Consider the following 25,382-nt stretch of genomic DNA (forward strand, 5'->3'; position numbering starts at 1 on the left):
TATGTGTATGTGTGTGTGTGTGTGTGTTTATGATTCGTGAATTGAAATTGAAACTGATCTCTTCCCAGTCCAGTTAAAAGTGAAGTATCTCAGCGGCAACTATCGGCATAGCGGGTTAGTAAGCCAACTAGTTTTTTTTTTTTTTGTATTTTTAGTTTTAAGTAACTTCCTTCTGAATGGGAGATTGCAACAAGCCCAAAATAAGAAAATACACACACAAACAAAATAAACAACCATTACAACAAGTTTCGATTGGAAAAGCTGGTTTGTAATTTACAGCAACAACAACAACAACAACAAAAACAACATCTTCCTACCTAAAGACAGCTGTTTTCGACCAAAGTTATTCAATTTTTATTCGTTTCTTTTTTGTTTTTGTGTATTTACTTGGCACATTACTCTATTACACTTACTTTCATACATGCATCTCTCTTTCGCTCTCCCTCTTCCTCGTCTCTCTTTCTCGCCTCTCTTGCTTTCTTCTTCATCTATTTTCTTTCACGCCAATGAAACAAAGGGACAGACACAGCAGAAAACCCAAAATCAAAACAAAAAATAAAAACAATGAAAGTGAAACCGTTAAAGAAATGCTTTACACTTCAAAATATCAATTGTTTATATTCGATACACTAATATCCAAGGTTAAACCCCTTAAACTGTCCTTTAAGTTTTACTGATATACTCAATAAGAATTTTGAAATTGTCCATTAGAAGACCATAGTTTTTTTTTTTTTTTTTTAATTTAATATACTCCATGAAAATTCCTTTTTAAAGAACATAAAAAAAAAATTTTTTCTCATTAACAAAAAACATGTCGAAAAATAATTTCATTGTTGTTAAACCAAATCTTGTTTTTTTTTTGCCAGCTGTAGATCCAAAATAAATTTTAGTTTAATACATTTGATAAAACTCAAAAAGTTGGACAAAAATTAAAAGAATACAACAAAATAAACGTTAATGTTGGCAATTTCCCATTCCGGTTTAGTATTGAAATTAAAAATAAAACATAAAAACGTATTGAAAATTTGTTATAAGTTTTAAAAATTTAGGACACGTATTTCAAAACCTTATAAACACAAATTAACTCACAAATTAAAGTATTCAACAATAATTAATTGAAGAATTCAAATATAAAAATTATTTATTTATATTCGAAATAGTGTCCGACTTATTTTATAACTTTAATTTAGCAGATTCAAACTCAACTCAAGTAAGGTTTGGAATAGAAATGCCAAAGTAAACTATAATTGACTTCTTAAAGGAGCAAAGTGTATTACATAGTCGATGTGATCCAAAGCATAGCCGAAATTTCGCATAGCATTGGCCGGTTAAAATGCATTTACCTATGCATCAACATACATATATGTAAATATATATGTATATATATGTATGACTAGGTCTTTTACCTTAGTGGAGTTTGTTGTTGTTGTTGTTGTTGGCGTCTTGTTTCGATTTCCAAACACGTACTCAAGTGCATTGAGTGAGTTATCTTATGGGGAAACAAAATATAGTTTCCCGGTATGCAAAATTTTTGAATTCTTCTTTTGGGTTAATTTTCGAACAAATCCGCATTTTTAAAAACAAATTTCTAGACTTCGTATCAGCAATTAATTGCATTGTTGCAAGTTGTTAATTCTGACCTTGCCAAGCTGCTGAACAGGCTTAAAGAAAAAAGCAAAACGTAAACATAAGCAAAAGCAAGAAAAAAGAAGAATTAAAATTGCAAGAACGGAGTGGAAGGGGAATAGAAATATTTATAGCCACATACAGACATTTCCTATAGAAGCGAGTTATAAATATGATATGGGCAAGAATCAATATACATACTTACTAAGGCCAACTCTCTGGCCGATTCTTGCCAACTCATGCTGATCATTCAAACGACTGCAATAGTTAAGGTAATGCCAAACCGGCATAAACAAAATGCTAATACCCTATACGAGTAGCTATAAATAACATTTGATTGCCGATCGATTGATTGATTGTATTCATATATTCAAGATTGGAATTTATTAGAATCAGTTCAAATCAAATGGGAATAAAGAAATTTCCAAGATCCCAAAGATCACAAAATATTTAAACGTTTCTATTTTTGAATCTCTGGAGTTGTATATGTTGAAATAGTGGAAAGAAACAAGAGATTAACTGTCGATATCCAAACCCATCAACGATCCTTACAAATAAGGAGCAAAGATCAGCAGGAGATCAAATCATCAATGCGTTCCTTTTCCATCTCTGGAGTTGGATAAGTTGGAATGGTGGAAAAGAACAAGGGATCGACATTCGATTTCTGCGATGATTGAGATCGCTAAACAATCCGAAAAGATCGAATATGATAAAATGCTTAAGAATATATCATGATTGGAAATGCTTCCTTCCGCATTTGACATGCATTTCGATGAACTGCATATGCTCCTTCAATTTATAAGCAATGCGTGCTGTGGAAATTCACACGCGACTTGTTTAGTTGAATATCTTCCATTCCCCTTATCAACCACACAGCTGCTCCCCGCACTCCCTCCATGCCACGAGGCATGCAAATTTACAATTTTTTTTTTAAGTGGTTGAAATAATCATCGAAAAACACAAAAAAAAGGTTAAAAAAGAAAAAAAAAACTGCATTACATGGAAATATTATCTGGGTGAGCGAGAGAGAGGGATAGGGAGAGGAGTAAACGATGGAAGAAACGGGTTTATTTTGTTTATTTACATTTTTTTTTTTATTTATGAATTCATTTAATATTTTGCTTTTGTTTGATTTACTTTTTAGTAGCAACAATTTGAAGACTCATGGCCAAGGTCAAATTGCCAATAGATATATGATAAATTGCGCTTAGGTTAAACTTTAGTATAAGTGAGTTTTCGTTTGTTAATCTGTAGCCAGATTTTTTTTAGCTATTTTGTATTTTTATTTTATTTTTATTTTTTTAAACTTTTGTTACATTACGTTTTTCATTTTTAGTATCGTTTTAGAATCGTACAGTTGCCGGTTAATGTTTATGGGCTTTTGTGGGTGAGTTAGTGAGTTAGTTAGCTAGTTAGTTAGTTAGTTTAGTTACCAAGGTGTTCTTGGGGCTAAACTGATTCTTATCTCAAATTGTGCATCGGCTGTTAAGGTCAGACGAAATATGAGTTGGTGACCTATTTTTGCATATTCTGAGAGCATTCATCTCAACTTGATTTGTTTTGCATTCATGGATTTGCAATAGAGACAGAGACAGAGATTTGCTCATCAGTCAAATGACTAAACTTTAAGATACCCTATAACAAATGTATTCAAAATTGAAACTGTTTGCATTCATAATCACTTGAATTCTTCATTCAATTTGTTTCATAACATTTACTTTTTAGTTTTGGGGCTAAAGGACAATATATTTCCAATCTGATTCCGATTTAATTTCAATATTTTTAACTTTCTGAAATTGCTTAAGACCTCGAACTTCACAATTCGTTGCAATTGCTAGAAATCTACCTAATAACATTTATGTATAATTATTATAAATATATTTCTATATAATGAATAAATCTAGACAAATAACTTGACAACTTCAGAAAAACATGAATTCTTTGTTGCTCAACTCTTTTCGTATTGTCAGTCAATAGAATTCAATGGTGGAACATTCAATCGGAATGTTCCAGTGATCTCTTGACTTTCTTGAAAATGCAGTTGATCCATGATGGTAATAATATAAATACGCAATTTTCTGAGAATTGAGAGCTTCTTATCAGTTTTCAATTTTCATTTGCATTTGTGGAGGGATCAACTATTTGGACTGAGGTTGATTTTTCTTTTCTAGGGCTTATCAAGTGGGAAAATCGTTCGTCTGATAATTACAAGGCGATACAGTTGAAAAAACATAACACAAAAGCAAAAGCAAAACAAACAAGCTAATAATAGTAGGAATGCTAAAAAATTGCAATAACAACAACAACAATGACTCGTTGCAGTTAACACATTTTGTGGCACCAACACCTTCCCTTTCATATATGGTATACCCTTTACCCTAAACATGAATGTAACACTTGGTTCATAAAATTTGTTTTCCTTTTTAGTGTCGCAACAAGATAGAGTAATCAACAGCGGTATAGATAAAGCAGGTTCACAACCACGTCGGGGTCACCACTTCGATAAGTTAGAAGAAGCTAGAAGATGTGTCCATTCGACGTTAATTGATTTGTCTTTTGTTAGAGTATATAAACGACGGCACGGTCAACACTCTGCTCGTCTTTCTCTTTCGCTTTCAATTGGCGGAAGAAAAGTCAAACAAGTTGTGTTATCTATGTACTGACACACCAATTAGATACTCCGGGCACGTAATCGCTTTTGATGGTATCAGTTTTTGCTATACTTAATGTTACAGAGTAATTTTTTCGTTCATTCCTCCCCTTTGTACGCAAAGAATCGCGATAATGGACAGCTGTTTGGATATATTTACATATATATATTTTATTTTTAAAGTGCAAGTAAGCCCAACTAATTTCAACCTTTAGACTAATAAAAAATAAAATGAGTAAATAAGCAAATAAGCAAAAAGGCAAAAAAAAAAAAACAAAAAAAACCCCAAAGAGAAAAAGAAAGAAAAGAAATAAACAAGTCGCTTGCACTTGCCGCTTAATTGTTGCGAAACAGGATTTTTGATTTTAATTTCAACTTGAGCCCGTTCCGTCTATCCATCAAAACTCGTTTAGGGTTTTTTTTTTGTCCCCTCTCCATTCTGCTCGTTCTGCTAATTAATTCTAATTCTCGATTTCAACTTATTTTCAGACATAACAACACAACAAAGTAGACTTAAGTCAATAGATATGTGTATGTGTATATGTAGGTAGATATATTCTCTTCTAAATTAATCGAAAGTGTTTTGTGTGCATTGATTTTTGGTGTCTGTCTAGTCAAACAATATAATATGATTTGCCGATTAGCATTAACATTAACGTGTTCTATAGATCAAGGCTAGTATTACAGGTATTTGTTGTCTCTTAGTATTGATATTTCCAGACATAACTAAATAATTAAGCAACTGAATACATTTGACAGTTTCAATTGGGTCAAGATGTTATCTAAATATCACACATACGTCATGTTGTACGAACACTGTTGTACGAAACTGTTTTTGAATATAACAATTAAATTTAAAATCGATGAAATTCATTTTGAAAATGTTAACAGAAACACATATCCAATTACGTTTTCGATAAATTTATTTGGAATCAAAAACGGGAACAGGTCTGAAATACTTTTTCTAGTTATCATATTATGAATGTATTTGACTTTGAGAATATAAAAAATTGTGTGTAAATATATATTTTTGAGTTGGAAATACTTTTAAACCTTTTTTGTTTTGCAATTGAAAGTTGTGTAAACTTATTCGGATTCTTCTACTAGAAGATCTATGACAGTCATTTACTCGATATGGTATATATCCTTGAATTCAAAACACAAGTTTTTATTTGTAATATTTGACTAAAATTAAAAACATATGTTTCAACAAAATTTACCACAAACTAAAGTTAAGAAAACTAAAGAATTAAATTCGAAAAGAAACAAAATATAAAGTTTTATCACTAACCATAGAACACATAGATGGGACAAACTCATGATTTTTTGATTGCAAACGCTAGCCTAGTCATGGAACCCCAGAGAACTTCGGGAAAACCCGAACGCTCTCACTCTCAATGAGAGCGTAAAATGGGGAGAGGGCAAAGCACCCTTCAGTACCAAATTGTCGCCGTTGACAATGTCGCCCAATTGTCCGAGCCACAGACGTCGGCAGAGAAAAATTCTGCCAGCGTTTTTCATGCTGAGGTTAGCCGACGGCACCCGAACGAAATAATTTCGTCATCGAAACCCAATCGGCTGCCGAAAAACAACTTAGGAAAAAAAATTTTCTCAGTCGAAAAGAATAATTTTTGTTACGATGATTTTTGTATACCCTATTTACCTATGAATGAAAATAAACGTGATGGCGCTTGAATTCTTTATGCACAAAAAATTTATATTCTAAGATAATTCATTTTTTAATTACACATTGATTATTTAATCAATGAATTGGTACCTTTTATAGATATATTTCATATTATGTTGGCAAACAGGTTTCCATTACCGGTTGTGCCCAATTATACTCTACGTTTTCGGCACGCGACAAAGCGGAAAGCAACAACCGACAAAGTAACACAACATTGTTGTTGTTGCTAAGCCGAATTTTCGTAAATCTGTGCTTTGTTGTTGTTGTTTCCCTTTCGGATTTATGCGCGCGTCGCTTTGCTTTTTTCGTTTCTCTGTGCATTTGCGATTAATTCTCGTGCGAGCAGGTGTATTAGCTTTGCTGTTAAAAATAAATCAATTGTGTTTTCAAAATAAAATAAAAATAAATAAATCAATTGTGTTTTCAAAATAAAATAAAGGTAAGTGTTATTTAAATATAAATAATTTTAAATATATAAAAAAAATTAATTTTGTTGGCAAAATTTGTTTTTCTACATTTTGTATTTTTCTTTATATAAAAAAAAAAAAAAAAATATGTTTTTTCTCACTGTTTTTTGTTTTTCTTTTTGCAATTATTACTCTTCATTTTTATGCAATTATAAATTACACTATTCAAATTTATAATTGCATAAACATTAAGAGTAATAATTGCAAAAAGAAAAACAAAAAACAGTGAGAAAAAACATATGTATGTAAGTGGAATGTTCCAGAACATTAAAGGAACAAAAAAACAAATTTTGCCAATAAAATTAATCACATAGACGTACCAGGTTCGATCCCGGGGCGTGCCGATGCAATAAAAATTTTTTTTTTCATAAATTAATTTGTTTTTTGTGCTTGAAGTTGAGGAGAACCTGGTTCAACCCCCGGCGGAAACTTTTTTTTTCAATTTTTAATAATAATTATTTAATATTTTTCTTAAGATTTTTTGAAAAATATTAAATAATTATCTTAAGAAAATAATTTTTTGAAAAATATTAAATAATTATTATTAAAAATTGAAAAAAAAAGTTTCCGCCGGGGGTTGAACCAGGTTCTCCTCAACTTCAAGCACGACCACTGCCCCTAGACTACCGAGTTGCTTGCGCGCTCCGCATTTTTCTTCTAAGTCTTCAAACTTTAAATATTGTCACTTAGAAATATATTAGTTAAGGCAAATTTTTTTTTTTTTGGGAAAAGAAAAGAACATTTTTATTGCATATAATTATATTTTTATTCCGATTTTCGTTAAGGAAAATCATAAAATTTACAGTGTTGAAAGAAATAATAGAAACGGTATAGAATTTATTTTCTTTTGTGTCTGTTATTGAAAAAATCCTTTTTTTAGATTGACTCAAATTTATTGCAAAATAATTTAGTGGATTCTCTTCAAAAAAGACAAATTTGAATATTGTAAATCATGAAATTAATTTATTATAATTTTTTTATGAAAAAAGGGAATTGAAAATTCGTTAATCAGGTTAGCGCAATCGGAGATACACTCATGATGAAAATAATATGTACACCCCTTAACATTTAATGTTGTTGCTATAGCTTGGTCAATTAAATTGTGTACATATTATTTTCATCATGAGTGTATCTCCGATTGCGCTAACCTGATTAACGAATTTTCAATTCCCTTTTTTCATAAAAAAATTATAATAAATTAATTTCATGATTTACAATATTCAAATTTGTCTTTTTTGAAGAGAATCCACTAAATTATTTTGCAATAAATTTGAGTCAATCTAAAAAAAGGATTTTTTCAATGACAGACACAAAAGAAAATAAATTCTATACCGTTTCTATTATCTCTTTCAACACTGTAACTGTAATTATAATCATCTCTATATATATTTAAATATTTTTTTTTACAGCCAAACGCTTTTTTTTAAAATTGCAAATAATGAATAAATCGGGAAAAGTTTTAAGCAGTAGGCAAATGCGTAGGTTAGTTAAGAGGGAAAGAGACGCTTTGAATTCTAGAAGTGCCTCTTTAGAATTAGGGACTGTTGAACGTGCTGAAGAAAGTGGCCAGTTTCAAGAAGGCAGGGAATTTTTGTCAGTGGAGGAAGAAACTGTGGCCACTGTAGGAGATATGATAGGTAGCATAGAAGCACAAGCAAACGTTGGTGATGGCTTAAATGCACAATTGGAAAATTGGTATTTAAAGCATAAACCAAAACGAAGCTGTGCTATTGAATTAGTGAATATTTTAAATTCACATAATTTAAAAGTTAAGCCCTTCTATAAGTTTAATTGCTCCGAAAAGCCTGACATTGCTGTAATAGGAGGCGGCACCTATTTACATATTGGCTTGTCGAAGCAATTAAATAAACTTTCTATTTTGCCGAAGATTCCCGATGTATTAAGCATCGATATTAATGTCGACGGACTTCCGTTGTTTAAAAGTTCGCGAGCGCAATTGTGGCCCATACTTATTCGTTTAAATAATATTTATAAATGCCCTGTTTTGCCGATCGGAGTATTTATGGGTCACAATAAGCCATTTAACTCCGATGAATTTTTGTCCAAATTCACACTTGAGTTGTCCGAGATTATTCAAAATGGGTTAACCATTGGAAATAAAAAAGTTCACTTAGAACTTCGCGGTATTGTGTGTGATGCTCCTGCAAGAGCATTTGTTACTGGCACGCCTGGTCATACTTCCAGTCACGGTTGTAGCAAATGCATTCAGGTGTCACGAAAAGTTGACTCTGTTTTAACATTTAGCACTAAGAGTGCTGAATTAATCTCAGATGAAGACTTTCGCAATAGAAAGTATCCTTCGCATCATCAAGCCGAATATTTAAACATTCAGTCCGCATTTGAAAAAATTGGTGTTTTGATGATAACACAAATACCACTCGACTGCATGCATCTTGTTGAATTGGGTGTCATGCGAAAATTTTTAAATAGATTAAATACAAATAAAATTGTCAGTAAAGTTTCTAAAACTGACAAAGCAAAAATATCCGAAGCCTTAATATCGATGCGAAAATATATTCCAAAAGAGTTTGCAAGGAAGCCGAGATCATTAGTAGAGCTTCCCAATTGGAAGGCAACTGAGTACAGGCAGTTTTTGTTGTATACTGGGATTGTAGCTCTTAAAGATACAATGAATGATGACCAGTATTACGAGTTTTTGTTGCTGCACTGTGCTTACAGGTTGCTATGCTCCCAAAAGCAGAGACATAGTAATGTGGAAACTTCTCAACAAATGTTAAACTTATTTGTTGAGAATTTTCCACTTGTTTTTGGGGAAAACAGTGTTTCCTACAATGTTCACAGCTTAATCCACTTAAAAGAGACTGTTGAGCAAATCGGTGATCCGATTTCTGGCTCTTCATACTCTTTCGAAAACTATTTGCAAACTCTTAAAAGATTTGTCCGAAAGCCAACGCAAATTTTACCACAAATTTTTAGGAAAATCGTAGAAGATAGTTTAATTGTGGGGGAGGAAGAAGAAATAGAGTTAGTTGAAAATTGTTTAAAAGTAAAGGGATGCACACTTAGTAATAGAAGGCCAGATAATTTTTGTTTTATTGGAGAAAGCATCCCATTTCAGGTAGTTTCTTTCACAGAGCAGCTTGGTGAAATATTTATTGTAGGGAATAGATTTGCACAGATTAGAAGTTTTTATAATGAGCCTATAAGCTCAAGCAGTGTAGGGATATATTTCACAGATTTAGAAATGGCATCAACTTTGGAAAAGTTTTCTGTGTCCGATTTTGTGACCAAAGCGGTAGCCATGCCGTACAAGGGCGGTTTAGTTGTTGTTCCCTTGCTGCATGTGTAGGTAGTTCGAAATGGGGAAATGGAGGTGTTTAGTCCGTAGGCATTAGTATGAATCGGGCATATTTATTGCGACGGCGCATTAGATATCTTTTGAAGATTCACCTACCATGGTTCGATAAACCAAAAAAAAAAAAAAAAAAAAGGGGAGAGGGGGGGGGGGGTCTTTTCTTCTTTTTTAAACAAAAACTAATAAATTCTTTTACTTTAGAATGGCCGACCAACAACAACCACCAAAAAAACTCAGCCGTATGTCTTTTGAGTCGGTCTCGCGGAGTAAGTATTTGTATTATTCCACAATCCAATTTTACATAATAATTATAATTAATTTCAGAAGCAGATGCTAGTACGCAAACTGATGAGGAGCCGAATGGCCAAGCGGCGATAATGGCGGAGTTGGCCATTCTGAAAGAAGCTTTGGCGACACAGACGGCGCTAATGCGCCATATGGCCATGGGGCAAAACACCAACGAGGTGCGCCGGGTTTGCTTCCCGTTGGAGTCGGTGTTGGAGATCGTAGATTTGGAGGAGCAGATTACGCCGGAGAGGAGCAAAGATTATGTAAGTACATTGATACTAAAAAGAAAGTAGTGAATTTTAATGTTTATATTATTTTTACAGACCTCCCAAGTGTCTGCCCTCCTCGGCCAAGCGGCTTTAACTAAGTCGATAAAAAAAATATTCTCCGAAGGTGTCATTGAGAGCCACAATTTGGACGGCAAAAACGGGAAATTGAGCCTTCGGACATACCCAAAAGTTTTGAATATGATAATGGGTACGTACAATAATTGTAAACATTGTTTTTTTTTCATTACTAATAATATTTTCAATTTTTTTATTCCAGAGGCAATTCGAACGATACATCCGGGGCAGCCAGCGGAAGGAGTGCTTCGAAGTGCACTGGCTTGCGCAAAGAATACGGCCAACAAGGCAAAAAACCGCAAGCTAAGGGAGGAGGCCAATATTTGATATATGTATTAAAAAATTAGAAATAGAAATGTATATAAAAATAAAAATTAAAAAAGTAAAAAAAAAAATAATTAAATGAAATTGTATATTTTAATTTCAATTTGAGTCGATTTTGTCCCTTCAGTCCATGGGACAATGTTGGGAAATTGTCCCTTCAGTCCATGGGACAATCTTGGGAAATTGTCCCTCTGGTCCCTAGGACAATCCATGGAAATTGTCCCTCTGTTCCCTATGACAATCTTGGGAATTTGTCCCTCTGGTCCCTACGACAATCTTGGGAATTTGTCCCTCTAGTCCCTAGGACAATCCATAGAAATTGTCCCTCTAGTCTATAGGACAATCCATAGAAATTGTCCCTCTAGTCTATAGGACAAACTGTCGATATTGTCCTTCTAGTCCCTAAGACAAACTATCGAAATTGTCCCTCTGGTCCCTAGGACAATCCATGGAAATTGTCCCTCTGGTCTCTAAGACAAACTATGGAAGTTGTCCTTCTAGTCCCTACGACAAACTATCGATATTGTCCCTATCGTCCCTACGACAATCTATCTATTTTGTCCCTGTGGTCCCTAAGACAACCTAGCGACATTGTCTCTCCAGTCGCCGGCGACCAGAGCGAAAAATTTCACAGTACCGGCGACTAGAGGGACAATTGTCGCTCAATCGTCCCGTTCACAAGACCATTGAGCGACATTTGTCCCTCTGGTCGCCGGGCTGTTTATTAGTCGCTTTGGTCGCCGGCGACTGGAGGGACAAATGTCGCTCAATGGTCTTGTGCACGGGACGATTGGGCGACAATTGTCCCTCTTGTCACCGCGACTAGAGGGACGAAAGCGACAAAGCGGCGACACAATGCTTGTTTGTCCCGGCGTTCGGCAAGACATTTCGACATTTGTCTTGGCGACTGGAGCGACAACTGTCGCCGGGTTGTCGTTCCAGTCTTAAAAGCTAGGACATGCAATGTTAAATGTCGCCGCAATTTAAATGGGAGTGTCGCCGCTTTGTCCCAGGGGACAAGAGACATGTCCCCGGGGAATCCCCAGGGAATCCCCGGGGACCGGTACTGCAGGGCAGCTACGAAAAAATTTCAGTCTAGCACAGACTACCGAACGACGAAGGCAGGCCTACGTCGCTTGTGATTTCGTTCTGTCTATGTATGTGTACACTCGTCGGTACATGCTCAGGCTTCGTAGTGTGTGTGTGACGTGAAGTTGTACAACATCGCATTTCAATAGCTCGCTCGACCAAAATTTTTCATTTTCGACAAAACAGCGGCAATCCGAATAGGATATGCCCCTGTCGAAAGAATATCAAGAAATATTGGCATCAGCTACGTATGTATCCCGGTGGCTGTGCCGATAGAGTGTTTGCTTGGCAATAGGAATGTCGCTGGTTCGAATCCCAACTCGATTATCGTTAACGAAGTTTTTTTTTGTCTATTTTTTTTATTTATATAAAAATAAAAAAATAAAAATAAACAAAAGGAAAAAAAAAACAAAATGAAAATAGACAAAAAAAAACTTCGTTAACGATAATCGAGTTGGGATTCGAACCAGCGACATTCCTATTGCCAAGCAAACACTCTATCGGCACAGCCACCGGGATACATACGTAGCTGATGCCAATATTTCTTGATATTCTTTCGACAGGGGCATATCCTATTCGCATTGCCGCTGTTTTGTCGAAAATGAAAAATTTTGGTCGAGCGAGCTATTGAAATGCGATGTTGTACAACTTCACGTCACACACACACTACGAAGCCTGAGCATGTACCGACGAGTGTACACATACATAGACAGAACGAAATCACAAGCGACGTAGGCCTTGTCGTTCGGTAGTCTGTGCTAGACTGAAATTTTTTCGTAGCTGCTTTGCCCTCTCCCCATTTTACGCTCTCATTGAGAGTGAGAGCGTTCGGGTTTTCCCGAAGTTCTCTGGGGTTCCATGACTAGGCTAGCGTTTGCAATCAAAAAATCATGAGTTTGTCCCATCTATGTGTTCTATGGTTAGTGGTTTTATTTATGTAACAATAAAAATGAGAAGATTTTCATATATTATGTAGTTATTTTGTCTGAGTGTGTGTCTTTTTTTTTTATTGCCCAATGCACTCTGCCAAATAGCCAACTATTTGAAGTTGACTTGACACAGAAACTTTTGCAGCAAACTAATTGCAATATTAATAATTTTATTCTTTACTTTAAAACACGACTTATACATGAGCAAATATGTATGTATAATGTGTACACAATTGCACATAGATTTGTTCATTAGTCTTTTGTTTAGATTGATGAGATTTTTCACTTTGATTAAACTAAAGTGTTGTCATAGTTGTTTTGGATCTCGGATCTCGACACTCAGCATCAGCGATAATCAGCGATTCGCATTATATACATACATATGTATGTATGTATATACATATTAGCATTAGTAATTTATTATCAGTATCTACAAGATACATGGAATTGTAGAGTTGGAGCATGTGGTTAACCAATAGTTCTTTATAATTGATTACTCACAGAGTTGGTGCTATTTATTTAATAATAAAATAAATGACTACCTAGTTTAATCACTTGATTTATGTCAAAGAACAATATTTTTTGAGTAAATAGAAATACAATTTATTTATACATTTAGGTAGATTGAAGAAGAAAAAACGAATCACTATAAATTTTAATTTAAAGTCCCAATAAATGTTTGTAATTTAAAATTTAAAACATAATTGAACAAAGGTAACATTTAAAATTTAAGATTTATTACCGTTATGGGCAACAAATATTTATGTTTTGAAAACCTTAAACATTTTTTGGAATATCTTAAGCAATGTTTATAATGAGAGCAATTGTTAACTGCAGAACACTTAAACAGTTCCCTATAAATAAGTTTAAAAGGCCGCGGTAAATGAGTTATCCGAGTGGCCCAGTCATAAAGGAAACTAAGTAATGAGAATCCGGGTTCTAATCCCAGGCTAGTATATGGATGTAGAGTATGATCTAGCTGCTATTATTACTAATAATAATGACATTAGTTAACTAAATGTTGCATATTTTAGGGGACCAATTTGCCTCATTGTACATCCCTGGATGATCTGCCACTGCCTTACCCAATCATAAATATGGTTAAAACCTTTAAGGGGTTACGCCACCCCTGAGGTCCAAAAAACAGGTGAAAAAATGAATTATTGCTGTGCGGCCAGTATACCATTTAGGAAAAAACTTTTATTATACACAGATTGAGGGTACTTTAAAGAATATTTTTTGAAAAAAAAAAAATTTGTTTAAAACAAAATGGCGGAGATATGGGTCGGCAAGTGCCACCATGATTTCTAAATCCTTGCAGGTGGGGTGTCAAATTTCTCGGCTAAACATCACCCGAAAAATCAAAAAAAAAATCTTGTTATTCAGGAAGGCTATGGCTATCCGCCCACGTAGGATTTTTTTTTTCAAATTTTTTTTGGCAAAATGGCGGCTGTTTGAACAAAAAACGCCCTTTTTTGGAGGTCATTTTTGGCTAAAAAAATTCATAACTTCCAAACAGGACCTTAAATCAAAAAAATCGTGGGCGGATACCCAACACGGTAAAGAATATGTGGTAAAAATTTAAGCCAAATCGGTCCATTAGACTCGGAGATATTTGACACCCCGGTTCAAAAAAAGTAGTTTCGAGAAAAACGCAAAAGAAAAAAATTTACCGCGTCGGGGCCGACTCGGCCGCGCTCACTTCTAAACGCTGTAACTTCGGAACTAATTCGAATACCGATATGATGTAAAGTGTAAAAGATTCTTAAAACTATAAAAGATTTTTAGAGCCAAAAAAAAAAAAAAAATTTTTTATTTTTTTCAGGGGTGGCGTAACCCCTTAAAAGCACTTTTTAAACATGACGAATACTAAGGAAATTGTGTCTCATTCTATGGACCATCAACTTCTACATGTCTTAACTTAGCCGGGACAGGAAAACATATCTTAATAGATAATTATTCATTAGATTTATGTGTAGATTGTAATCAGTTTAAACAGTTCTACTGACAATCATATAATTATGTTTCTAATGGCTCATATTTTAATAACCAAGTGTCTCTTTTAACTTAATCTAGAACATAAACTGGGTTTGCATTGGCTTTAGGTCAATAAATCTTAAGCCATGGGCAGCTCAAAAGATGATTATCAAGTTCAAACATCAGGAGAGAGATGCAATGGCCATAACAAATCGTCGACGCCAGAAGTAGTGGAGAGTTCAAACGAATCTTTAGCCATTTGAAGAGTTTACGTTGAAATTTCTGTGATTTTTCATACCATCTTCACTTGTAAAAAGCCAGATATATCTTGTGGCTAAAGTATGTGTGTAATCTAAATATGTAGTTATTAAATTAGTTACCCCTCTGGTCAATGACTCACAAACGGCCAACAACAATGAGCGTCAGCGTCAATAAATTCAATTAAAATAATTATTGTTGATTACAACTAACAAATGTATGGATCGAACGTGTGTTTGTGTTTGCTGTGGGGTCTAATACATACATACATACATTGTGATTGTGTATGTTCGAACTAAACTAAATATTTAGCTCTTTGCGTTTGCAAACCCGGGAAGCATTAAAAATTCAAGGCGAACCGCTGGCCAGCGAACGGAATTAACGGTTTATGAATTAGTTAGCAATGCACAAACTAAAATGCAAACAAACAAAAATACATAAATACGTAACATATATGTATGTATATGTATTTGTGGGTGTACAGATGAAGCGCCAGCTTTGACTTAATTATAGTATATTTGTTTATATCGAGAGACAGAAAGGAAACTTCAATTCCAACTTTAAAATCCAACAATCCAACACAAAACATATTCACACATTTGGCTGGCTAATTATCGCCAAACCAGAGGGCAGGATTTATTTATTTTCACTTGAACAGAATTTTGAATACTCTTAATAAAAACAAAACTTCTTGAGTAACTAAAGAAAATAAAGTTATGATGTTTCAAACATTTGGCAATCGTTGATCGAACGTTTGACTCTTTAATCACCTCATTTGCTTAAGATATCTGCTAAAGCCAATATACCCATGCTGGAAGTGTATACATAATGTGTACATACATATATGTGATTTCAACTTTGTTGAACTTTGATTTAGGCCTTCGGGCAGAGCAAAAGCTATAATAACTATATATGTATGTGTATATACGGCACATTCATGAATGGAGATAATAAATTATATTATTAGCCAATTGATACACTTTTCACAGCAAGCTTGTTGGCCAATATTTAGACAATTGTTGTTGAAACAAAAGTATAAAAACAATTGCAAACGAACGAACAAACATTTGTTGTGTTCCCCTGCAGAAGTTTGCAACTTTTATTATATAAATTTTCTAATTTGTTTCTAACTGATGGAATATTTTCTATAATTTTTTTTTTCAGAACCCACAAACAAATGCAGTACAAAATGCATGTATGAGAAATTACAACAAAAAATTGCATTTACACCTAATTAGGAAACTCGGCTAAGTGATCGTGATCGTGATCAGTTAGATTGAATCAACATGAATTTGCATTTCAAGAGACATGAGATAGGAGTGCTCCTAAGGAAAGATCTTCTTGTGCGATGGCGTCAAAAGGGTCTAACCCTGACCCTATTATTATGGCCCGTTATTATATTTATGCTACTCTATATCATACGACTGAAATATGGATCAAAAGTGATTGAAGAGTGCCAATATCCGACTAGACTGTTGCCCACCAAAAACCAAGTGGTCCCAAGTGCCTTCTCATATATATGCAGTATAGAGAATAAGTGCCTAAAGACCGAACCCTATGAAGAGTATTCAAAATGGAAAGAAGCACCGTAAGTGTGTTAAATACAATAAACCATGTATGTATGTAAATCGTATTTGTATCTCTTATTGTAGTTTACACTCGGTGATTGATGTGGTAAATGCTTTTGTCACTGACGAACGTTTGCACCATGCGGTCGTGGAACTGGCCGATAAGGCTAATTTTGTTGGTGCCATCACTACGTTGATTACCAGTGATCGTTTGGACATTATACGCAGTAAGTAGACATTTCATATTTCCTTTACGATTACTTAAGGATTACTTCTTGATGCATTAATGATTCCTTAATGATTTCTTAATGATCCTTTAATATTGATACCTTTATGATTCAATTATAATTCATTAGTGATTCCTAAATAATTCCTTCATGATTCCTCATTGATTCGTTACTGATTCCTTCATGATTCTTTCATGATTCATTTATGATTCCTTTATAAATCATTCACAATTTCATTATTCATTAACGAATCCCTGATGATTTCCTAATGATACATATATGACTCCTTGATGATTCCTCACTGAGTCATTAATGATTCCTTAATGATTTCTCATTATTGATACCTTCATGATTCAATTATAATTCATTAGTGATTCCAAAATAATTCCTTCATGATTCCTCATTGATTCACTACTGATTCCTTAATGATTCCTTAATGATTCCTTAATGATTCGTTCATGATTCATTAACGATTTCTTAATGATTCCCTAACGATACATAAATGACTCCTTGATGATTCCTCAATGATTCATTTCTGGTTCCTTAATGATTCTGCAATGCTAGTTCAATGATTCATTAATAATTCCGTAATAGTTCCATAATAATTCATTATTTATACCTTTGTGCTTCAATGATGATTCCTCAATGAAGGACTGCCAGGTTCTCTGATCCTCTGGTTTTTGAAATCAATTTGAATCCCTTTTAAATACATAATTGGACAAAACATTTTTGTAATTTACACACACAAATTGTTAATTTTCATTTTAGCCAATATTAGCGCAATTATATCGCTGGTACCTGAAATCGAGCGCATGGTGGATTATAGTTTTGATATCAAGCATTTATTTTCAAGTAAGACATTGGATCTCTAAACTGCTCTCTGATAATTATTTAAATACTTGTTGTTAGATCGCGAGACATTTGTAAAATTTGGCAAACTTTTGTGTGGACATCCGTTTCCTAGCACAGAAAGCATTCCATTGGTCAACGATATACTCGATTCGGAGGACTTTAGCGCGGCAAATGATAATGAACTGGAGGCTATGCCAAGTGAGTAGAGTAGAGTAGATTAGAGACATAGAGAGATTGAGTGCAATCCATATTACTGAGCTGCCTTGCGTCCTCCAGGCGGTCGTCGTCGTCGTCGTCGAAGCCTTAATCAAACCTCAGACTGGAGGCCATGTGAGCACTATGAACTATTGTGAGTAACTCTGCTTATTCTATTTCTGCTTACAGCCAAGTATTGCAAGCGTTTGTATTTGGATGTAACATCCACCAACCAGGGTAAACTGACTTGGAATACCGTTAAGCCGATTATACAAGGACGCATTTTGTATACTCCACCCAATGCGGATACGGAAAGCATTATTAAATTTGTAAGAACTCTAATTGGAACACTCATCGAATAGGTTATCAAAAACTTATCTGTTTTGTTTTTTGTGTTTTGCCAAAGGCCAATGCCACATTCGAGGAAGTGGATAAACTGAAACAATTGGCCACGGCTGCTGCCACAATATTAACCAAATTGCATACGAATGCAACCTTTCAGGAGGCCTTTGATAATCTCCTGAAACTGGCGCGTTCCCCGCTTGTTAAGGGTCTGGTGGGTGATGAGTTCGATATTGGTGAAATCGAACGGGTCTTCACCTATATACGGACCAATCAATTGATCTATGACATCTTGACCACTGTTAGCAATCTTTTGGAATGCGTTTCCGCCGATCGTTTCGAAGCGGTTTCAAGTGTTGAGCAATTGCAGCGACGAGCCTATGAATTGAATCAGAATCGATTATTTTTGGCTGCCATTAATTTTGAGCAAACGGAGGGTAAAAAATTGTCATACAAAATGCATATGGACACGGATAATACACAGCCGACATTCGAGAATCGGAATCGTTTCTGGTTCCCTGGACCAGCGGATAGTATGCTAGTGGATCTAAAATATCATCGAGGTTTTGTGCAAATCAAACAGATGATCGATCTGGGTATCATTAAGTATAAACGTGAACAATTGGGACCCATCAAAGAGGACAATGAATTGGAATTGAATTCAACAGCTCTGAAATCCGCCTTCAGCCCATTCACCGTACACCGTGTGGACGATGATGATTTGGATTTTGATGACGACTGGAGTGTCGAATCAAGTGGTGATAGTAAGACAACCACAGGAGAAACCACCATTGAAACAACCGAAACGCCACCAATGACGACTACAACAGCATTAGAAGCTAATGAGGATCAGTCCAGTGTTAGTACCATGAATCCAGAGATGTTGCTTCTCAATGAGAATGTCCCAGAGGAACGTTCGGAACGTGTCAAACGTCAGGGATTATTGGATTTACTAAGTAGTTTTGGCGGTGGGGGTGGTGCCAAAAAGATTACCTACGATGTGGATGATATGCAGTTCTATACGAAGCAATTTCCCTATCCCACCTTTGTGAATGATGTGTGAGTTAAATAATTGATTAAGCTTTAGTATACACCAATCCGAATTGTTTGTTTTCCTATAGATTCAAACGTGGATTGTACTTAGCGCAAGCAGTTCAGGTGGCCTATTGCCTAGGATTGGTAGTGGCTGTGGCCATTTGTGTCCGGGAGCGTATCTGGATGCGAGAAAGTCGCAACAGTATGGTAAATAAGATTATCTTTTGAATGCTATCCATTGTTTATCTACCTTTTCCTTTAGCTACTGCGTTCGATGGGCTTGCAAGTCCATTCGGAGCTAATGGCCTGGATATTGATAAGCTTTTTGGAACTATGCTGCATATTCATTTTGACTAGCCTTGTTCTATATAGCGGAGGGATTTTGGCTTTTACCAATTGGTTCTTTATGATGTTCTACTGTTTATGTTTTGGACTGTGCCTCATATCTTTTTGGTAGTGTGATAAACAAACTAACCTATCTAATCCATTACTTATTGTTGGTTTTTATGTGTGTCTTTTTCTTGTTTTATCCAGTTATATGTGTTCGAATTTCTTCACTTCGGCCAATATTGGAGCTGTAGCCACTTCGCTGTTATTCTTCATCACTCTGTGTCCATTTATTATAGTCCTGATGTTTGATGCCAAATTGAATTTCTTTGAAAGATTTCTGGTGGATCTATCATTCACCACGGCCTTTGCCAAGGGCTGGAGTGAGTTGATGCGCTATGAGCTGCAACAGGAAGGTCTCGGCTTAAGTCAATTGATTCAACTTGGACCCCGAAACAGTGATTGTGCCATGGCCTTGCTTATGTTTGCTTTAGATCTGGTTATTTATGCAGCCATTGGCTATGCGTATCAGCGTTATAAGAAAAGTAAGTAAAATAACCCAAAAGCCGTTCAACTCGTTGCAAACTTCAATTGTAATTGCAGCCAACTACAGTTTTGTGAGGGTTAAACGTGGCCAATTGGATCCCAAGTTGGGTGCTTCATTGGCCAATGCCACGAAACTCTATGGCCAGAATTGTGCCCTATCCAATCTTACATTGGACTTTGCTCGCAATCAGGTCAGCTGTCTGCTGGGACGCAATGGTGCCGGTAAAAGCACATTGATCAAATTGCTAACCGGACAGATCAGTCAGACAAGCGGCCAGGTGCTTCTGGCCGGTGAGGATAATGTTGGGGTTTGCTGGCAAGATAATATTCTCATACCAAACCTGAATGCTCGCGAACATTTGGAGATGTACGCCCAGATTAAGCTAACACCTGGACACAGTGGAGAAAGTGTGGACAAGGAGGTTCGCACCACTCTGAAGAGCCTTAATTTTGGCCAACATGAGAGTTATCCATCGTGGCAGCTATCGGGTGGCTACAAACGTCGTCTGTGTGTGGCCATTGCTTTTATAGCCTCACCGAATCTAGTTATATTGGACGAGCCATGTAATGGGGTTGATGCCAAGGCCAGAAAGGATATCTGGCAACTGATTGAACAATTGCGTCAGGGAAGGGCTGTGATATTTGCTACTCATTTCTTAGACGAGGCCAAATATCTCAGTGATTCACTTGTGATTATGCGAAATGTAAGTAATTGTCAAATCGCGACAGAGACGATTTAGAACTGATGATTGATTTGTTTTCTCTTTGACAGGGTCGCATCATTGCCCAGCATAGCAGAGATTCATTGCAGAATCTTTGCACATCCCACTTTAGTCTCTCAATGCATTGTTCCGACGCTTTAAGTGCTGCTGCCATTGTACAGAAGGCCCAGCAATTGCTGATGCAATGTCAAATTATGCCAACAGCCGAGGAAACACACAATTTAATCATAAGTGTCAGTTATGCGCAAAATCTCACACCCGGCGCTGTGGAATTCTTGGAGCATTTGCAGGCCCAGGAGGCAGATGGCAGCATTAGCGATTTACAATTGACCAGCAGCAGCAGTTTGGAGGAAGAGTTCGAGCAACTGAATCGCAATGAAACCGATTATCGCAGACAACCGACAGCAGCCATGGGCAGCATTGTGGCCGGTCCGGATGATGTGAGTGACGAACCACCGAAGGCATCCCGTCAATTGCGTTTGCTATTGGGCAAACGTTTGCGTCACTTTGCCCGAAACTATCGCCTGTTGTTGTACGTTCTGCTATTGCCGGCCATATTCGAGTTATGCGCCATGTGGTTTGTCAGCTATCGTTTAGAGGATGATTTCGATACGATCCTGCCGTTTAGTCGCTCCCTCTATGCTCAGAGTAGTCAGCTCTTGAGTCACGAGGATCTGGGTAAATACACAAACAAGTTGTATCAACGTCTTCACGACGACTGCACCAGCAACAAGGGCCCTGGATATCAGTGTCATGAGTTTAATAGCTCGAAGGAGGCCTTCCATTGGGTCCTCACCAGTCTAGATGAGTATCGGGAACGTCGCTATGGTGGCTATGGATTGAATGGCAGTGGTGCCACTGTATGGTATAACAACAAGGGCTATCACTCCATGATGGCCTGGCTGAATGATTTGAATGTCCAAATTCTGCGAACCTCACTGAATGATTCAGCCTACGATTTGGTGGCAAAGAACGAACCCTGGAAACTGGGCTTTGCCGAGCTGAGTACCAGCTCCGTTTTACGCCAGGCCGGTGACTCATGCATGGTGTTCATTCTATTGATAGCCTTTGGCTTGGTTGTCGCTGCCAGCTCTGTTTACTTGGTCAACGAACGCATCAATGGTGAGAAATTGCAGCAGCGCTTATGCAATGTAAGTGCCATAACCTATTGGCTAATGGCCTTCATTTGGGACTATTTGATCATGGTGTTGACATTGGTTATATGCCTCGCTGTGGTCTTTATCTTTAATATGCCTGTCTTTGTGGATCGCCAACAATTGGCGGGAATTATTGGATTATCCCTAATGTTTAGGTAAGTCAATTGAATGACTCCTTTTGCATATTATTAACCAACAATTGCTTTTTAGTTTCGCCTGCGTTCCATTGGTTCATGTGGCCGAGAAGTTATTCAGTGACTCTAGCATTGCCATTGTCTCGATCTTTTGTGCGAATATCATTATACCCCTAGTCACCATGGGCATCATTCTGATTCTGGGCGTTGTGGGCGATGGTCCCAGCTGGGATAGCTGGCGTTATGGGCTAAATAATGCCTTTCTCATCTTTCCCCAACACGCCCTGGGCGATGGCCTCTTGGAGATATGCAAAAACTATATGGTCGCCTTGGTCTTCAGGCGTTACGACATTGATTCCTACAAGCATCCCTTGGCCAGTGATCTATTGCAACGGCATTTCACAGCTCTGGCCCTGGTGGGCATTGGAGCCCTTATACTCAACGTACTGATCGAGTGTCATCTGCTGCGACGTCTATGGAAACGTTTGGAGCTACTGCTCGACTGGCAATATCGCCGTGAATTGGAGAAATTGGGTCAACTGAAACTAGTCAATATACAGACCATATTTAAGTCATGCCTGGGAGCCGGTGAGTCACTTCGGGTCGAAAATCTCTGGTTGGCCTACAGTCGCGGACGGTATGCGGTGCGTCAAGTGCATTTTGGTGTACAACCGGGCGAATGTTTTGGACTATTGGGCAAAAATGGGGCAGGAAAGTCGACCATATTCAAATTGTTAACAGGACAATTGGAGCCAAATGTGGGGCATATACATTTTGAGCAGGTGAGCACTTTGAACCATTTTAACATTCAAATTCAAATTCTGTTTAGCTTTAGGCACTTTTTATGAATAGATTTTCATTTAGTAATTTAACCACTTTTATTTCTTCTTTCTTATAATTTTAGCCTGGACTCTCGTATTGCCCACAAAGCAATCCTTTGGATCCTCTACTCACTGTCAGTGAATGTATTCTCTTCTATGGCCAATTGAGGGGCATTAAACATCTCGATCAATTTGTTGAGCGTATACTCAATACATACGAGTTGCGAAGCTATAGCGATGTACAGGTAAGAAATCTGAGTGGTGGCAATCGTCGCAAACTCACAGTGGCCATCACCTGTTGCGGCTATACCCCTAATGTTTTGATGGATGAGCCGACCAGTGACATGGATCCGGTGACAAGAGAGTTTGTCTATACGACCATACAACAGCTGTTGAACTCTCGTCGAGCTGTGATCCTTACCTCGCATTCAGTGTCCGAGATCGAGCATTTGTGTCAGCGTGTTGCCGTCCTAAAGGGCGGCCAAATTGTGGCCAGCAATAGTCCAGCCAAACTGAAGGCCCAATATGGAAACTATTACAGTGTTAGCTGTTTCTGTGCTCCCGCCCAGCAGGCGGCTCTGGCCAAAATGCTGCCACAGCATTTGCCAGGTGCCTGTGAGCTGCAGCATTATGCACATTCTCTGCGATTTTTGGTTAAGGTGCGTTCGGCTACTGATGAGGACAGTGCGACGCAATCGCTGCCCAAATTATCCCAACTATTTGCGGCCATGCGGCATATGACAGTGGGTCTGGAGTTGCCCGCCCGTTTGGCCATCAGCCGCTGTCGCTTTGAGACGGTCTTTGAGCGCATTCTGGATAGCAGTAGCAGTAGCTATGAACCGAAAAAGACGACGACGACAACCCTTACAAATGGCCATGGAATGGCCAAGTTCGAGAAAAAGCTAGAGGAGACGCCGGATTTGCCTAGCAAATCGGCCGCAGTTAGTGGCACTTTGGCAACTGGTTATTTCCATAATAACTATGAGGAGACGGCTACCTAAATCTATGTGGACCAGAGACAAGTCTTTTTTTTTTTGTTTACTTCTTAACTTTCAGTTGTTTATTTTGTGATAAGATCGTATGTTGGACGATCCAGTGATAAGTCTCACCTCTGGCACATATAATTTCTTTCTTTTTCGGTGTTCTGAATCTATACCTAAGCCTCTCAAATAGGATTTATTTATGTTTAAGTTATTATTATTATTATTATTTTTTTTCACGGGGTTGACATACAAATAATTATAATAATAATCGTATTGTTAGCAAATATTTTTGTATATGTATATGTATATGTATTGTGTGAACTGTGTATCTATGTTAAAAACAATGTCATGCTCCTCAAAGGATCAAAGATTGAAAAATATATATTTTTAAATATTGAGAAACCAAACGAAATGACGTAATTCCCTTTTAACCAATTTACATTTTCCCCTTTTTGGCCAGAATAAAAAGAAAAAACGAAATGCAAAAACATTTTTAAAATGGCCCACAAAGTTTAAAATGATAAATCACATAAATACATAATTACGATCAATGCAATAAAATTTACCTCAATCGGTTTATCAGCTTAACACAATTATGAAATTAAATTTCAAAGAGAGTGCCAAACAAGAGGAACAAATTTCCATTGGCCAAATGCGAATGTTTTATACCCTATTTTAGATTATTGATCAGAATTGTTCAACAAAAATTACTCATACGACCTGTGTGAATATAAATCACAATATTTTGGAGAAGAAACAAAAACTTGATAATTTGTTAACTTGCGAATACTTTGAAAAGAAAGTAAACCAGAGACTCAGAGGTCAAGTGAGAGCAAGTGAAAGTCGAAAGAGTAAGTGAGTGAGAGCGACACCTGGGAAAAATGCATAATAAGTGAACCGTTGAAGCGCAGAACTTTTGCTCATATTTAATTAAGCTGTTTAAAATGCTGGAAAAAAAAAAATTATAAGTAAGTAACTAACTGCTCTCATTCTGGCCAAAGCTGAAAAGTAATTAAACCAAATGGTGTAACATTAACTAAAACGTGCCCTGAAAACGGGTCTACCAAAACTTTTCACCACATTGCTGGCTCTCTCTCCCCCTTTCTCTCTTCTCTTTGCTCTGTTTTGGTAAATACTAAATGAATAGAAGCTTTTGAAGTTTTTCTTAATACCCTTTACCCATTAATGGGTATATTGATTATCATTAAGTGTTAGAGCAATATGGCAAAAGTCTTTTCGAACTAGAAGTTTATGAATTTAAATTGTAGGTAAGTAATGCACAAAGCCTTTGTTGCTCCAAAAAGTATGCAACAGTTTAGACTGTCTTGTGGAGTTACTCGTCATGAAAAAGACATTCTCTGCGAAACTATTTGGGTGTCCTGAGATAAGGCTACAGATTGTAAAACATCATAAAATTAATTGTCCATTAAATTTATTAGGCTTTAATCTCGATCTGATCAATTGTTCCCTGCAAAAGGTATACAAATTTCAGCATGG

The 25,382-nt window shown here is 36.5% G+C and overlaps 2 protein-coding genes across 3 annotated transcripts; both read left to right on the forward strand.

The window, feature by feature from the left end:
- The first annotated feature begins 21 nt into the window (after nucleotides 1-21).
- On the forward strand, nucleotides 22-24,125 carry LOC6641256 (ATP-binding cassette sub-family A member 13). 2 transcript variants are annotated; one of them, XM_047011448.1, is made up of 15 exons: nucleotides 22-114; nucleotides 16,141-16,564; nucleotides 16,629-16,771; nucleotides 17,540-17,623; nucleotides 17,681-17,821; nucleotides 17,900-17,953; nucleotides 18,008-18,147; nucleotides 18,225-19,219; nucleotides 19,282-19,402; nucleotides 19,458-19,648; nucleotides 19,730-20,067; nucleotides 20,126-20,772; nucleotides 20,841-22,102; nucleotides 22,158-22,863; nucleotides 22,986-24,125. In XM_047011448.1, exons 2-15 carry the CDS (start codon nucleotides 16,263-16,265, stop codon nucleotides 23,901-23,903), a joined length of 6,042 nt encoding a protein of 2,013 aa, XP_046867404.1. In that variant the 5' UTR covers nucleotides 22-114; nucleotides 16,141-16,262; the 3' UTR covers nucleotides 23,904-24,125. The 2 variants fall into 2 exon arrangements, with proteins under 2 accessions (XP_046867404.1, XP_046867405.1); XM_047011449.1 differs by lacking the exon at nucleotides 17,900-17,953.
- Nucleotides 9,932-10,747, forward strand: LOC6641192. The gene is made up of 4 exons (XM_023175334.2): nucleotides 9,932-10,033; nucleotides 10,092-10,318; nucleotides 10,379-10,532; nucleotides 10,602-10,747. Exons 1-4 carry the CDS (start codon nucleotides 9,970-9,972, stop codon nucleotides 10,724-10,726), a joined length of 570 nt encoding a protein of 189 aa, XP_023031102.2. The 5' UTR covers nucleotides 9,932-9,969; the 3' UTR covers nucleotides 10,727-10,747.
- Nucleotides 24,126-25,382: the final 1,257 nt, after the last annotated feature.

Source organism: Drosophila willistoni, assembly GCF_018902025.1.
Source record: "Drosophila willistoni isolate 14030-0811.24 chromosome XL unlocalized genomic scaffold, UCI_dwil_1.1 Seg141, whole genome shotgun sequence".
NCBI lineage: Eukaryota > Metazoa > Arthropoda > Insecta > Diptera > Drosophilidae > Drosophila > Drosophila willistoni.